At 36.8% G+C, this 17,518-nt stretch overlaps 1 protein-coding gene across 1 annotated transcript in view; it reads left to right on the top strand.

The window, feature by feature from the left end:
• The first annotated feature begins 5,872 nt into the window (after window positions 1–5,872).
• IL1RAPL1 (interleukin 1 receptor accessory protein like 1) overlaps window positions 5,873–17,518 on the top strand; it is a 626,403-nt gene continuing 614,757 nt past the window's right edge. Inside the window, exons 1-3 of the mRNA XM_057717680.1 lie at window positions 5,873–5,980; window positions 6,578–6,614; window positions 7,421–7,700. Coding sequence (XP_057573663.1) covers window positions 5,873–5,980; window positions 6,578–6,614; window positions 7,421–7,700 — 425 coding nt within the window. The remainder of the gene's footprint in view (window positions 5,981–6,577; window positions 6,615–7,420; window positions 7,701–17,518) is intronic.

The following is a 17,518-nucleotide window of genomic DNA, read 5'->3' as shown; positions in this document are numbered from 1 at the left end:
TTTATAGAATTATTATCTCAACTGAGAAAAGAAACTGATTAAACCAAAGGATAGGTTATGGAACTATGAAACTACTCCTGTAGCTTCCCTTTTTTTCTTTTTCTCATAAGAATACAAATACTTTTAAGAATAAATCCTTACCAAGTGCACGTTATGCAATGCATGGGGTTTTGTGTATGAGCATCTAGAATACCTGTTAGACTGTGGAGGCCAAGGTATGTTGGAGGGTTAACTGTACTACCAGGATCCTATTTGCCTCGGCATCACCTGCCCCTTGATAAAGAGGGAACCATATCTTAGAAGAAATTTGATAACACCTGACCAAGGCCTGCACCCACCTGGAGATGACCTGCACTGAGAGCGTGGCAAATGATAACTTCCAGGCTTTGTCAGACAAAGGGTATTCTAGAAACTGGATTCCTGATAATTGGAAGAATCTCTTGAGTTAACCTCGGTTCTTCCCACCTGCACAAATCTCTCCAAAGTATTTGGAGGCACACTTCCAAAATTGTTACATTGTATAGTTTTTAAAGGCAAGAATCTGGCAATATTCCACATCAGATAAACATAATCCAGAAAGTAGAGACGAAGACAAAGTGTTGTGTGAACCGATATATACTGTAAAGGCTAACATGTCATATTTTGCTTCGGTCTTTGCTGCTGATAATTTGGGGGCATCTCTGCTTCCTCCTTGAAAGGATTCCAGCATTGCCAATTTTCTTTTATGTAGTTCATATTTGGAAAGAGTAGCAGCCAGCGCAGATAAAGAGCAGAATTCACCTCATTAAAATCTTGCCTCAGCCTTTTTGTTCCATGTCTACCATAGCTGATGTGCATGGCCTACACTCCCCTAGCCACTGTCATGTCTCAAGTTTGGCTTTTTCCAGCACATTAGGCGTAGAGACGAATGATGCCATAATGCCAGATATTTGTTTTTGATCATTGCAAGTCTTAAAAAGAATATGAATATGAATATATATGCACACATTTAGGTCAACCTTTGAGTGATTTTAAAAATTCATTACATGTACACACTGCTTTATTTAAAATAGATAACCAAGAAGGACCTGCTGTATAGCGCAGGGAACTCTGCTCAATGCTATGTGGCAGCCTGGATGGGAGGGGGGTTTGGGGGAGAATGGATACGAGTATATAATGGCTTAGGCCCTTTGCTGTGCACCTGAAGCTGTCACAACATTGTTAATCGTCTATCCTCCAATATCAAATAAAAAGTTTTTAAAAATTCATTACGTTTTCATTGCCTAAAAATTTTAAACGAAGAAATAATAAAAACGTTTCACAGACCCCACCCCTTGACAGGAATGGTTGATTTTCTAGTTGACTGGGAAAAATATTTTGGTCTATGATAAAAGATATGAGTTATGGAGTAAGCTAACATCACTCCTCTTCCTCAATGCTTGTATTCAGTCGTTCACCTACTCCTGCCAATTTTGCCCCCTGAACTTTCCTCAGATCCACCCCATTTCTCCTTCTCTACTACCACTGCCCAACTTCAGACCTTCAGTAACATCACTTTCCTGGCTAAAGCCTTCAGCCAGCCTAGTATATCTGAAAATAGTAGACTCTCTCCATCACCTCCCTGACTGAAAGTCTGCTACATTTCCCCCTCCCCTCTCACAGTGAAGCCAAACGTTCTTTATATCTCATAAAAATACCTCCACAGTCTGTCTTTGCCCACTTCTTTTCCTCCATCTCTTGCTGTTTCCTGCTCTAAACTTGTTTCTACACCACAAAGCCATTTGTAGATCCTGCAGAACTCTGCTATGTCTTATTTCTGTGCCTCTGCTTTTGTGTTCACCTCCAAACTAAATATCTGTCTGCCAATTCTTTGTGTGGCTAACTTCTGACAGCCATCCCAGATGTTTTCATGGAACACATTCCTGACTAGCCCTGTGCATTTCTTTATCACTGCATTTCCATTGTGCTTTCAGTTTCTGTCTGTCTCTTCGATTACACTGTGAGCTACGTGAAAACAAGGGCTATGTCTTCTATGTCTTGATGTCTCCAGCCCCTAGTACAGAAACTGGAATAAAGGTAGTTCTTGCTACATGAATATATAAATCTGTGTTAGATCAGATTTCCTAGAACAGAGCCTAAGAGAGGATTTTTGATGTGCACCATTGACTGAGGGAGTGCTCTGCAGGGAAAACCTGAAAGGGAGGGAGGGAGGGACGAAGGGAAGCAGGGCAGGAGAGGGGAGAGAGCTGAGTGAGGAGGTCACAGTTAACCTCTGAGCTTGGCCTGGCCCACACACAGACGAGCTCTGGCGCACGAACTGCACTGTGCAGTTGTCCCTACTTGAGGCAAAGGAACAGCCTTTTTTTTTTTCTTTTAACACTCACATCAGTCAGTTATTGGCAGTAGGCAGCCCAAGGGGATGTAAGTTTCCCACCAAGATGGCTTTTGTCTATAAAGGGTAATTTTCAAGAGAAGGAGACAACTGTGAACTGTTAGCAGGCAATACTCAAAGTTGCTGAAGAATGGATAGATCAGTTTAGTAAAGGGGATGTGGGTGCCTCTATTACACTATCACAGATGCCTTAATCATTTTATCATTATTCCAATATACCTACCCAAGTAGATACTTGAAGAGTAATATACTTTGCCTTTTTGTAAGTAAAGTCTTACGTTTTCATATTAGATTGCATTATGTATGAGTTCTATGATTAGACTTTTTTTTAAAAGAATACAACTTTCAGGCTTGTTACCATTACATATTTTGCACTCTTATGTGTGTAGTAATAGTGACTGAATTAAAAATACTTTCCCTAATCTCATTTGAATTTATTCATTTATTTATTTTAATTTGGCCGTGCTGCGGGCATGTGGGATCTTAGTTCCCCAACCAGGGGTTGAACCCACGGCCCCTGCATTGAAAGTGCGGAGTCTTAACCACTGGAAGGGAAGTCCCTCATTTGAATATACTTACATTATCCAATCTATGTAGCCTTTGTCCATGGAATAGTACATCAATATGAACTATCTGTAAAGGAATTAGTTCTGAATCTTAATTCCATTACTCTCTTCATATAAGCTCCTACACCATTATGGGTGGTAACAAAAATAAATGAATATGGTGCTTCCTACTCCCACCCTCCAATGCAACTTCATGGCTTTATGAACTCCCATTGACTCTGAAGGAGTTATGTGCTGTATAGGAGACATTGAACTAGAGTATTTCCATGGAATCCTCCCATCAGGGAAAGAGAATAGCAATAGCTAACTTTCTGAGAGAGACTTATAGAAGGGTATTTTATTCTGAAAGACAGAAATACTGATTAAATACTATTGATCTGCAGAATTACCCAATGATAATTTTAAAATAATAAAGCTTACCTGGTAACTTACATAATGGAATTAACAGTGTCTAGAAATATGGAAATATGTTGGCTTGGAATGACTGTTTCCAAGCCAACAGAGCTTATATACTAACGTAAGGAAAAACTGAACATATCAGTAGCAATTCTTATCATCAGGAGTTAGGTTTTAAGTTATCACATTTTCTGTTAAGATTTGAGATGTCCCGCTCAACAGGATTTAAAAAAATGCTTTGTGGCTATATAAGAAAAATATCTACTCAAAGGAGATGCATACCGAAGTATTTTAGGAGTCAAATGTCATTATGTCTTTAATTTCTTTTCAAATTGTTCAGGAAAAAATTGTGATACATACAGAGTGAGAATGTGTGCAAATGTGGTGAAATATTAACAAAGGAAAAAATAGCACTCCTCACTTATTTCATGTAATAAAATGCTTTAATTATTTAAAAAATATATGTTCATCATTTATTTAAATGTTTATCAAAATAATTTGAAGATATCTTGAATTCTTCTTTATATTATTTGCCATCCTTCCCCCCAAAGTATTAACATGTTAATAAATGTATAGTTTACTTTTGAACATCGTACATTTAGTCTAATGGTAGTAAAACTTCCTATGCCATAGATCCTACATTTGTTTCCATTTTAAAATGAACATAAAGTGTCTCTGATAGCCAAGGTGATGTTATTTCTTCATTTCACCTCTGCCTTTTCCTTGGCATATGAATCAGAGCTGTTTGAAACTTTTTTCCCCGATAGATACTAAATAACTCTAATTTTCAGTAATATTTGCGGTTTTCTTTCAACATTATTCTCAGTAAGCATATTCTTAAAGTATGTATTAATATCTCTATCTGTCCCTGAAAACACAACTCTCCTGTTCTCTTGATCTAATTTGTTACTTTTTAGAAATTTCTAGGCTAAATATTTTTTGCTTTTAGCTTCAAGCATTTTGCTTTACCTTACAAATCTTTTGAGAGTTTGAGTAATTTCATCTCACTGTTTATACTGCTACCTTGAAGGTGTCTCAGCCTTTTGCACTGGCAGAGATATCCTCTGTGACAGATGGCCTCAGTTACAATAACGTAATTCTAGAACTGTATTGTAATTCATATCGTGGTAAAACAAGATAATTTCATGCTTATTCTCGGAATTATAACTGTTTAAAATAAAATCCCACCTAGGATTCATTTCATGCAATGGGACAAATGTTCAAAATTGTGTTGATAAATACTGCATGTAATTATGTAAGCCTGACATCTCTGTTTCTGTACAGTTCTGTCATCCTATTCAGTGCGGTGAGCTAGCTCTGCAGCACTCATTGACGGGAATGATGGTAATGACTTGGACATTGTTGATGTCTACTAAGTTTCCCGCACATTGACTCTAGACAGTACCTCAATATGGCTCTTTATTAGGAATCTTAGACCAAGATTTGATAATTAAACTAAATTAAAGAATGATGTGAAATTTCAATTACCTTTACTAGGCAACAGAATACTCTGGTGGTAGAAAGAATGAATTGTAGGGTCTGATGTAGCTGGATGAGAATACCAGAACTTCTACATAGTAGCTGGTGTTGAGTTTCTTCGACTGTAAATTTTGGCATTATTTTGTTTATTTACTCAAGAATTCATTCATTCAATCATTCATTCATTCAATCAGTCAGTCCGTGTGTGTTGAGCTGGTTACTGGGCACACTTCTAGGCACTGAGCTTAAAGAAGTGAGTTAGAAGGACCACATCCCTGACCTCAAGAGCCTTACGTTCTGTTGGGGAGACAGCAAGCAAAAAGTAGGTACATGATGTAACGTCAGATAGCAGTAAGTCCTGTGGAAAAATATTAACGAACAATCTGGATCAAGTGACTAGGATACGAAGGTGGTACTGCAGGCAGGGCAGTTCGAAAAGGATTCTTGGAGGACGGGACATATGGAGGAAGGGAGGGAGGAAGCCATGCAGTTGGGTGGTGAGAAAAGTTCCATGTGGATGGAACTATGAGTTCAAAGCCTAAATGGATGTTTTTGTGAAAGGTGAATGAAAATTTGTAAACTCAGCCCATAGTTAAGTGCTCATCAGATGTTAGATAATATTTCTAGATAAGAAATTTGGATAATTCCATAATTATGCATCTTCTTTGCTCTAACAGACATCTTCATTTTCATTTAGATCATTTTCCTTCTTTTGAATTCTACATTATTTTTCCTGTTCTTAGATCCTTCAGGTTGCCCTCTTTTTAATCTCTAGCAAGTTAAATCTTGTTTACAGTACTTAGCTGCTACTGCTGTTAGAGATCCTCTTTTCTTGGTTTTTGCCCTTTTGCTCAGCATTTGTATACTGTGAGCTATCTCAGATTGATTATGTTGCTAGATGTTAAGCAGCTGCCCTCTCTGGGCAGGAAATCCACAACTTCTTCATGATAATAATAATGGTGATGTATCTGTCCTGTGGTGACCTGTTGTTTTGTCTGTGTCTGTGTGTTTCTGTGTAGAGGAAAGAGGTGATTAATGGTGCCAACATGCCATTTGGAAGATGATACTTCCAGGAAACACAGAAAATCCAGCTAGTCCCCACCCCATCAGCTCCATTTCCCACCATGGTTTCGACTTTGCACTTGCCCTGATGCTCCCAGAAATCAGAGTAAAGTAACCGTCTACCTCTGTCTCTGGCTGTGAAATCCCTACTAGAGCATGACCCACTTTTGTTGTATTTCTTTCTGCCTTGTTTGGCTGTACAGCACTTATTCCTCATTTTTTCAGTGTGGGTCCAATCTGAGAGAAGAAACACACAAATTTGAACAAGGAAAGCTTATGTAAAGATTTTTTTTCAGTGTAACAGGTTATTGGAGTAATGAAGGATTGAATAGTAAGAAACAACAATATATTAGTCTGCTCAGGCTGCCATAACAAAATACCAGGGACTGGGTGGCTTACACAACAGAAATTTACAGTTCTGGAGGCTGAGAAATTCAGGATCAAGGTACTGGCTGATTTGGTTTCTGGTGAGGGCGCTCTTTCCTGCTTACAGACAGCCACCTTCTAGCTGTGTGCTCACGTGGCATCTTCTCTATAAGTACACAGAAGGACAAAGAGAGAGATTGCAAGCTCTGGTATCTCCTCTTATAAGAGCAGTAGTCTCTTCATAAGGGTTCTGCCCTCATGACCTTGTATAAACCTAATTATCTCCCCTCCAAATGCCATTACATTCAGGATTAAAGCTTCACCATATGAATTTTAGGTGGACACAAACATTCAGTCCGTAACAAAAGATAATGGTAAAGAATAGAGGAATGGCTGCCATTATCCCTAGCTGAGACAGAGCTCACAAGGAAAAGCCCCTATCCTCCCATTTGCAGAGTGAGATCAAAACCGTACTGGGAAAATGCATGGCTTACTGAATGGCAGAAGCCACTGAGGTGGCACACTGGTAGAACTGGTTGGAAGTCTTCCCTCTGCAATTGGACAGAGACTTGCCCTCTAAGGTATCTGGGAAAGCTGTTCTTGAGAAGGTGTCTCATCTGAGGCTCTGCTGAAAAATTATAAAGCTGCTATCATGCACTGCAGGACCTGGGTCCTGTTGAAGTGCCCACTGCAGGAGCCAGGTTCTGGAGAAACCTTGCACACTGCAAGAGCCTTCCAAGCAAGCATGCTGGAACCAGGGAGCAAAACCCTTTCCTTTGCAGTCTCTCTCCAGCACCCTTTACTAACAAAGCATCAGTGCCAGCTAGCAAAGGAAAACTATTTCACAGGTCCAGATCCATGTTCAAAGAACAGGCAAACATGTGGATTTAGAGTGGGAAATCCATAAGCCAATAACTATCACACTGATTTAAACTAAGGATAAATATCAGCAGAAGCAAGCTAAGTGACGAATATATTGTTTGTTAGTTGGATAAGTTACTTTTCAGTGCCCGTCTGAATTTTATACATTGCTGCATCGTCTGTGCCTAGAGAAGAATGTTGTCCAGTATAGATGCTCAATAAATATTGTTAAATGAATAAATGAATGAGTGAACGAATTTGCTTCCATTTTGCCCTAACGTTTTTTCTCTTTCTCTTTCTCTGTCTTTTTCAACTATAGCTGATGGATGCACAGATTGGTCTGTCGATATCAAGAAATACCAAGTTTTGGTGGGAGAGCCTGTTCGAATCAAATGTGCACTCTTTTATGGTTATATCAGAGCCAATTACTCCCTAGCCCAAAGTGCTGGACTCAGTTTGATGTGGTACAAAAGCTCTGGTCCCGGAGACTTTGAAGAACCAATAGCCTTTGATGGAAGTAGAATGAGCAAGGAAGAGGACTCCATTTGGTTCCGGCCAACATTACTGCAGGACAGTGGTCTTTATGCCTGTGTCATCAGGTATCCTTTTAATTTTGTTACTGTTGAATCCATAATATCACATGTTGCTTTCTTATACCTACATTTTGCTGCTATCCCTTTCACCTCAAGGTATTGTCTCAATATTTGTGTGTGTTGCTGCTTTCTAAAATTTAGAATCTAAATCATAAAAAGATGGGATTGGAATTTATATTGAGACATTATTTCTGGCTTCTGGAGAAAAGAGATACCATCTGGGTATCTACTTATGTTGCCAGAAATTACTAAAGACTATGAAATAAAATTTATAGAGGAGGTGAAATGTTGCAAATAAAATGTAAGCAAAGACTTGCAGAAAGGATGCATAGTTGATTGCTAAATGGGTTGTCACATTTTGTTATTGCCCTTCACAGACAGATAGAGCACAGATATCTCTGGTTCAAACACAACTGCAAAGATGGTTTAGGTAACGTGTATGTGCACAGGAAGAGGAAAGCAGCATTGCCATGTTAGGGAATACGAAGGCTACATTCCAGATCATTTTGTCCACTAAAACTGCTGAGTCAATACAAAAATATTTTGGGTCCCTCAGGGCCAATGCAAAAGTAAATAACAAAGCCTGTGCCCTTAATCCACAAAGAAACCCATCACACATCTACACATCTTTGTCTGCTTTTGGAAGAGACATATATACTTAATGATGACACATTGAGACAATATCCATTAGCAGTTAAAAATCTCAGTTTAAGCATTTAGCCCTTCATGGACTGGGAATCACACCCTGCACGAATGATCGTTGACGTCATTAGACTATAAGAACAGGGACAAAGCAGGGTACAGGCATATAGAGGGTGTGTTTAAATCTATTTCTTTGTGTCCCTATTTAGACTTATTAAGAGAAATAAAACCAGATCTAAAGCAGTTGATTCTCAATTTGGAGAAAGTCTCAGAATCACCTAGTGTCTTTTTCAAATCAAAATTCAACTTCTGCTTCTGAAATTCTAATTGGCAGCTGTTACTCCTCTATCATAAGAATTGTGTCTCTTATAGGAATACCATTTTACTGAGTGAGATACTTTTTGAAATAAATTTAGTCAGAGAATAAGCATAAAATATTGTTTATGTTGTATTATATTAAACATAGTGTAATAACAATATTGTTGTATTAAAATAATACATAAAATAATGTTTAATTGAATTTAAATAAACATTATTTTTAAATTACAAAAAAAAAAAAAAAAAGAATTGTGTCTCCCGTTCACCATCAGCCTCTAAGAATAACCTCTATGAAGGATCATGGCTACAGGTGTGTTAAGATGTTAAAATAGGTCAAAGCCACATGAAAGTTAAACATAACTTTTATCTTTTTAACACTGACAACATATAAGTCAGAGTTAATTTTGGAAAATATAAATGAATGCAAATAAAGTTCTGCTTGGGGAAAATGTTGAATGAATTATAAAAGAACAAATGCACTATTCCTTTGCCAACTCTTGTTCTTTCCCTTAAAAAGGGGGAATCAAACTCTTTTATGTTTAAACATAACTCTTAATAGAAGTAAAGTTTTTGTAGGTGCATTGACAAATAATTGCCATACTAAATAGAGTTAGAGAGTACTGTTTGGACTGGCCATTCTTACTTGGCAAATAGTTATTTAATTTCATATCTACTGCATTTAGAAAAACATTATTTCTGATTGTTGATGCATGTGTAGAGGTGATTCGTCAAGATAGGCAAATGTGTGTCCTCATTTATCTGAGATAAGAATTGAGCTAAATGTCCATAGTCTAACACTTAATTTTGTTATTTATTGTTGATGGGAAAATAATGTTGTGTTTATGTTAGTAATCTGAGTTTCTGAAGCACTGAAGTTGCGATGCTTTGATGTCTTTAAATATACACAGTGATGCAGTGCTCTGAGAAACTATGCTAAAACGTCTCTGAATTTATAGTTTCAGTAACGAGTGAAGGTCACAAGATTTCAAAAACAGTGACATTTGCCATATGTTCGTGTGTCTACATTTTAATGGAAGGTGAAACTAAAAGACAAATACCTTCAAGTACTATAAGTGTCAAGTTGTATTCTAGAGAAAGCGATAAACTGCAGGAAAAGATGCTTTTGTCACTGGAATGCGAGTGTTCCAATTGATTTGAAGCTAGTGTTAATCTGGCTCCCTTTACCAATTTGGAAAGTGGGACTCAAAATCATTATAAACAGCAGTTTAAATAGGATGCCTTGGTGTTGACGTGAAGGGAGCCCAGGGCTGTTAGTTGAGTCATTGACATTTTGGCACATTGTTAGCAATCAGACCACAAAACTGTCACGATTAGTTTTTAAATAATCCACTTACAAAGGGTTTTAGAAGTTTGAAAATGATAGCTGCTACTCAAAGGTTCTAGTCTTTCTGATAAGTATTCTGGGTTATTAACTTACTGATGAAAATGTTTAAGAAGCGTTTTCATGTACAGCATTTGCACCTAAATACGTACAAGTCAACGGTATAAATAATGGAAACACCTAAGATTACTCTCAGTAAAATGAACAAGAACTTTCCTACTCCCTTCTATAAGTAGCTATTTTGGATAGAATAATACCACATATTTCTTTGTTCCATAGTACCTGGCTTTTTACTCAATTTTCTCCTTCTTGAATGTTTATTTTTACATGAAAAAATGAATGAAGGAAAGCTGTGTAACTATTTATTTTCTTTTCCTTTATTTGCCATTTAAAAGAATAAGTTTACTTTTTAAAAAGTGAAATTTTTCTCTCTTCCTGACTCCCAAATTTTTAATCCCTCTCTTCCAAGTGATGCCCTATTAGCAGTTTCATTTGCATAGCTAACTGGTGCTCGTGTAAGCAATTTAATGCCCCCCTAAATTGTAACATACTAAGTTGTTCGGCACCCTATTTTTTGACTAAAATTTTATTTTGTAGATTCATATTCATTTGCAGGAAGTAATATAGAGAGATTCCATGAATCCTTTAGCAAGTTTCAATGGTAACATTTTGCAAAACTGTAGTACAAAATCGTAATCAGAATATTGACAGTGAGACATTCAAGATACAGAACAATGCCATCAGCTCAAGAATCCCTTCTTTTGTCCATATCCACTGCCCCACCCAGTCCCAAATCCCTGGCAACCACTAATCTGTTCTCCATATCTATTTTTTTCAATTCAAGAATGTTTTATAAATGGAATTGTATAGTATGTGACCTTTTGGAATTGGGCTTTTCACTTAACGTAATTCCTTTGAAGTCCATCCAAGTTGTTGAACGTATCCGTAGTCTGTTCTTGTTTATTGTTAAGTAGCATTACATGGTATGGACATTATCACAGTGTTTATTCACTCATTGAAGGACATCTAGATTGTTTCCATTTTGAGCTATTGAAAATAAATCTTCTATGAATATTCATGTACATTTTTAATGAATATAAGTTTTTATTTATCTGGGATAAATGCCCTAGAGTGAATTTGACTTGTGTGATAGTTGCATGTTTAGTCATATAAGAAACTGCCTACCTATTTTCCAGAGTAGCTATACCATTTCACATTCCCACCAACAACATGTGAGTGATCCACTTTCTCCACATGCTTACAGCATTTCATATTGTCACTGTTTTCCATCATACCCATTGGTGTATCATGATATCTCGTGGTTTCAATTTGCATTTCCCTGATGGCTAATGATGAATTTTCATGTGCTGATTTGCTATCTCTATTCGTCAGTGAAATGTCTGTTTATATCTTTTGCCCATTTTGTAACTGGATTATGTGTGTTCTTACTGTTGAGTTTGAGAATTCTTTATGTATTCTAGTAACTAATCCTTTTTTGCATATGTGGTTTGTAAGTATTTTCTGCCACTCTGTAGGTTGTCTTTTCATTCTCTTAACAGGCTTTTTTGCAGAGCAAAAATTTCTAATTTTGATGAGATTTAATTCATTATTTTTTTCCATTTATGGATTGTGCTTTTGGTACAAAATATAAGAACTCTTTGCCTAGTCCTAGATCCTGAAAATTTTGTCTCGTTTTTAAAATTATTGTTTTTTTTTTTTGCCAAAAGTTTTATTGCTTTACATTTTACATTTGTCTCTCACCCACTTTGAATTAATATTTATATAAGGTTTATTGTGGTTAGAGTTTAGCTTTTTTGGATAGATGTCCAGTTGCTGCAGCACCATTTGTTGAAAAAGTTTAGCTTCCTCCAAGGAATTACTTTTGCACATTTACTCAAAATCAGTTGGGCATGTTTGTGTGGGTTTATTTCTAGATTCAGTATTCTATACCTTTGATCTATATGTCTGTCCCTTGGCCAGTACCACTCTGTCTTGGTTAGTGTAGTTATAGCTATATAGTAGGACTAAATATCAAATAGAGTGAGTCCTCCCACTTTATCCTTTTTCAAGATTCTTTTAGCTTTTGTAGGGCCTGTTCCTCTCCATATAAATTTTAGCATAAGCTGATCTATGTCTCCAAAAAACTATACTGGAATATTGATAGGAATTGCGTTAAACCTATATAGCTTGATTTGAGGAAAATTGTCTTTACTATTTGAAACTCCCAATCTATGAATGCAGTAGGTCTCTCCATTTATTTAGGATTTCTTTTTTGGTTTCTTCATCAGCATTTTATATTTTTCAGCATACAATCCTGTACACATTTTGTGAAATTTATACATAAATATTTCATTTTCTTTGTGTTTATAAATGATATTGCCTTTTGAATTTCATTTTCAACATGTACATTGTTAGCAGTTAGAAGTATAATTGATTTTTGTGTGCTAATTTGTTTCTAAAAGCGTACTTTTTCAAATCACATATATATATATAATGTATTTTATCTAGTATCTAGTTCCTTTGTCCAAGTCTTGATTGTTTCTTTAGAGGCTAAATAATTTTTCTTTCTCATTGAAAGTACATATTAAGCATGTATCAAAAGGTACTCAGTTAAATCCATTTACTCAGTCAGCCATTTCAGAAAAATCTACTGATCGCTAGGTAATATGCTAATGCTAAAATTACAAAGACTTTTAAAAAAACATTTTTTTTACCTTCACATCATTTGCATCAGAGAAAATAAGCCATACAATCAATTGTTATAGATACTGTGGTCACAGTTTAAAATAGAATGGGGTTCTGCCAAGATGGAGTATCTGCCTTCCTTGCCGTCCTCCCCCTTACAACTGAAAAGGCTGGCTATAACTCAACAAACAAGCATAGCAAGTGTTGTGAAAGGTGGAAAGAAGGATTGTCTAGGGCCCTCAGGACTTGAGGAATGACATGAGCACTCTGCGCCAATTGTCCCACCAGATGATGTTGGCAGGCCCCAGCAGGGCGCTAATCTTCCATCCCCCGCCTGGCACAAGCAGGCAGCAATCATGTGATCCCCATGCTATGGTAGAGTCAGCACACCCGAGTGGGGCCTGACCTTCCATCATTCACCCAGAGGAACTAGGCAGGAATTATAATCCTCTGCAAGAGAAGTGTCCGTGGAATCTAGTGACAGCCTGAGTCTCCACCCCCAGCTGGCTGCAGTAAGAATCTATGAGGCAAGGCTAGGCACTGCTAGGCTTTACCCCACTTCCCTGGTATCAGTGGGGCTCAATGGGGAGCAAACCTTCTACCATCAACAAGGCAGGGTGAGGTGGTGGGAGGTAGGGCTAGCTGGCATCCAATTGTCTACCTTCCCTCCTCTGGTGTCAGTGGGGCCCAGTAGGAAGTAAGCTGACTCCCCAGCTGTAGGCAACAAGACAGCGTGTGTCAGTGCCACACTTCCACCAGGAACATGTCAGCATGGCTGAGGAGGAAGCTGGACATACATATCTACTTGGCCCTCATGTTACATTTCAATAGGAGGATTTTCTTTATTAAAAAAAGATGAAATAAGATCCACATTCTCATAATGACTAAAATGTTCAGGATATAGTAAAACAAACAAACAAACAAACAAACAAAAAAAACTCACCGACCTGACCCTGAGTCAGGAAAATTACAACATTAATGAGAAAATATACCAACAGTGAGATGAATCTGACAAAAATTTTAAAACAACGATCGTATAAATACTTCAGCAAGTAACTACAAAATCTCTGGAAACCGATGGGAAAAAAATGGAAAATCTCAGCAAAGAAAAATAGGATATAAAAAGAAACAGATGGAAATTATGCAACTGAAAAATACAAAAACCAAAATAAAAACTGTTTGGAAGGGTTTAGTAGTAGAGTGGAGATGATGAAAGACAGTTTGACTTCATTGCTACTCTATTAAAATTTTACTTGAAAGGGCCAAAGAAATTCAAATTGCCAGATCCTCTGAGTCTCTCTTGGTTTTAACAATGACCTTTACCACTTCCATTCTTAACTCTCTGATAGATAACTGAGTAAATTTCCTTGAAACACCCTTACTTTGAATTTTCCTTAAATGCTAGCGTTTACAAGAATTTTGTTTTCAACTTTCTCTATTTTTCTACATCAGTTGCTCTCAACTTTGGCTGCATATTTGAATTAACTGGGGAGCTTTTAAAAACTGTCGATGCCTTTGTACCACCTCAGATTTGTTAAATCCAGATATCAGATGATTCTGTTGTGCAGTCAGCTTGTCAGTCCCTGCTCCCCGGTCCTTATCTATTCCATTAGCTTGACTTAATAAATATTTATTGATGACTAAAAAAAGAATTCCAAACATTTTCACAAGCATCGGAAGTATATTTTCACTTTCCTCATAGTCCCCTCTTCCTATTTGTCCAAAAGACACACCAACTTCAACATGTACTAAAATCCATTTCGATACTTACCTCAACAGAACTATCTCCTCCTCAGATGTTTCCTTCCTTTTTTTTGATGGATAGAATCACTATCATTCCGGTAACACTAGCTAGAAAATTATCAGTTTGCATTGTTTCCTTAGTGTTCTTCACCTTGCCTTAATTGCTACTCACACCTGTCCAGTCTACCCTTAGAAATGTCTGTTGAGTTCATTAATTCATCTCTTTGTATCATGCTTACTAATATCCCATTAGCTGAGTCTAGAGCTAATATGGAGGAGACTTTAAAAGAGCTTGAATTCCACAAGATGTGGCTTTTTGGTAGGATCACCAAAATAACAGTACAGCAGAGTCTGCCATTTGGCCCCTAGTAATCCATGCCCTTACATATGCAAAATACACTTACCCCATTCCTAAGACCCCCGAAGTCTTATTATGACCTCAAGATAAGGCCAGAATGGCAGGATCTCATTACCTATGTGTGAATGAAGTTCTTCATGCTTAGTTCTTGCGTACAACTGCTCAAGAGTGGCTCCTTTTGATCCAAAGTCTGTGAGCTAGAAAGACTTGTTAACTAACCCTTAGAATCCAGCGTTCTATGGTCAGACAGGAATAAGACAACTAAACTAAATAATCCTATTCAAAATATGTGAGAGATACAGAGCAGTTACTGACCCATAGCAATTCTACAGTTTAGCTGGGCACACGTCAGCAGTTTTTTTTTTTCATTAGGGCCCAGGTCTGCCTAGTAGGAGTCATTCTCGGTGGCTTTTAGGTCCATCCTCTTCTTTTCCATGGAAAGTTAAGGGCCCAGAGGCCTCTTTTTAATGGGAACTTTATCAACAAACTAGTAGTATTCCTTAAAATGCTGTGAGCCTTTTATGTATTAAATTGTAATCTATTCCATTAAGCAGAGGCCACACCCACAGGTATATTTAAGACCAGTGTCTCTCTACTTTCAAGTCAGGGGACTGGAAGACAGTGCACCAGATTCTTAGAAACCCCTTTGCTTGGCTGGTCTTAGTGTATGCCTCATACACCTTCATAGCTAAGTATCTTAGGGTTTTCCTCTAAGACCTTTTAAGCAACCTTCTCTGGATGATAGAGTGTGTGCTGTATCACAAACTTCTTATCACTGATGCGATTTCCCCTCAGAATCAATGAGAGATAGTGTTTGTTATTGAGAATGCAACCAAAAAAATAGTTACTGAATAAAATAATCAGTGATTGGGGTTAGTGTTCTTAGAATGTCTTGTGGAAAACATTGGCATAGCCAAAATTACATCATTTTCTGATTCCTATCATTTTCCATGAAAAAAAAAATTCCATTTCTTATGACATCTCTTTTCTGAAATTAACACCAGTGATGAACTGCTTATCCTCCATCATGACTTTTGGTATTCCAAAACACTGTCACCAGGTGGAAGTAAACAGTAATAATATATTAGGCCTAAAAGACCAACAAGTAACAGCTATAGGTGTAGTGGAAATAAGTTTTCATTAATTTTACTGTGTATGAGAGACTATAATTTTAATATTTATTACTGTTTCATGTGATCATTACCTAAAAATCAAGTCATTCTTGGATCAAAGGATAAATAATGTCAGCATCGTTTTAAAAAATCTTAAACATTTATGCCCCAAGGAGTCTTCATTTGTTCAGGACAATCAGAGCCCATATAAGTATTTCATATCCTATCCAGAAATCTTAATGATCACATGCGTATGTGTTTCAAGGACCTAAAGTAGTTTCACAGTCTTGGTCTCCTAATTGTTAAACTGCCTCTCTTAATTGAAACCACAATATACCCGTGAGAATATCAGCTATAATTTATAGGTTATAAAAAATGCAATTAAGTTTACATAAGGTAGTCCTTTAAAAAATCCATATACAATTGAAAGTCTTTAAAATAAAGTTTCAAGTCTGGATGCAGTGTCTTCTACAGATGATAAATCGACATTGTAGAACTGCACATCAGTTACTCTTTCTATAATCTTTTGGTGGGAACATGTGTTTCTTGCCATAATAGGCCTCAAAAAGAATTTCTAGTGCATAATTCTGATAATGCTTGGAGATCATGCTGAGGTGGTAAATCAACCTAGAACAGATACTAAAGTTTACCCTTCTTTCCATGTCTGAGACTTGAAGATGTTTTCTAAAGGATCTAACTGTTTTTGAACATGGCAATAATTAGCCAGATTGTTGTCTTTCTGAGTGCTTTCTTTTCAGAAACAACAAACCCAATTGTTGGAAGTAAAAGCCTAGAGCTTTGTGAATTGCCTATTCAATTTACTGATTTTTTTAATCATCCTGAAAATACATGTCTGCAACATAACAGGCATTTTTTAAAAAATACTAAGAAGATAAAATAAATTCTGCTCAAGTGATGGAAGTGATGATGGGGTGGTTTAGATCACTGGATTAAGAAAAGCTTTGTCTTATCTTTCCAAGTCTCATGAGAAAGCTTTGAAAACTCATTGAAATCAATGGTGGCAGGTTCAGGGAAGACAGAGACTTATTAGTTCTCTCCAAAAACTATCAAACTAATATGGAATAGGTTGGGTACTGAAGAAAAGATACATTTGTAAAATAATGAGGCACGTAAAGTTTAATACTGTGTTCTTATGTATCCTTTTATGTTTTCTGTTTTAGGTAAAATAAATCACTGAGCCCTTTTCAGTCATGGCTATAACATGTACATTTACCATATTTCACAAACACTACTGAATGTCTGTGATATGACATAAGTGGTAATTACCATGAGGAAATTTTAAAATTGCAAACAATATATGTGCCCGGCATAGAGGCCATTGAAAATCCAGCAAGACCATTGGTGGTTATACTTTTGTACTCTTTTATTTTTTATTTGTAAAAAAATATTCTCAAAAAAAAAGACTAACTGCTAATGTTAGTGCAGTAAGAAAGTTAAAGTGAATAGGCCTAATAAAGTAATAGCAGCTGATTAACAAAGTTTAGGATAAGTGAAAAAGTTGAATATGAAGATACGATTATCCAAGGTTCTTTCTAATTTTGTATGTGGTTCCCAAGAGAAAAATAGGAAGAATAACCTAATGACTGTAGAGAAGACAATAAAG

Source organism: Hippopotamus amphibius, chromosome X (genome assembly GCF_030028045.1).
Source record: "Hippopotamus amphibius kiboko isolate mHipAmp2 chromosome X, mHipAmp2.hap2, whole genome shotgun sequence".
NCBI classification, from domain to species: Eukaryota; Metazoa; Chordata; class Mammalia; order Artiodactyla; family Hippopotamidae; genus Hippopotamus; species Hippopotamus amphibius.
This window is presented reverse-complemented; position numbering and strand designations above follow the sequence as displayed.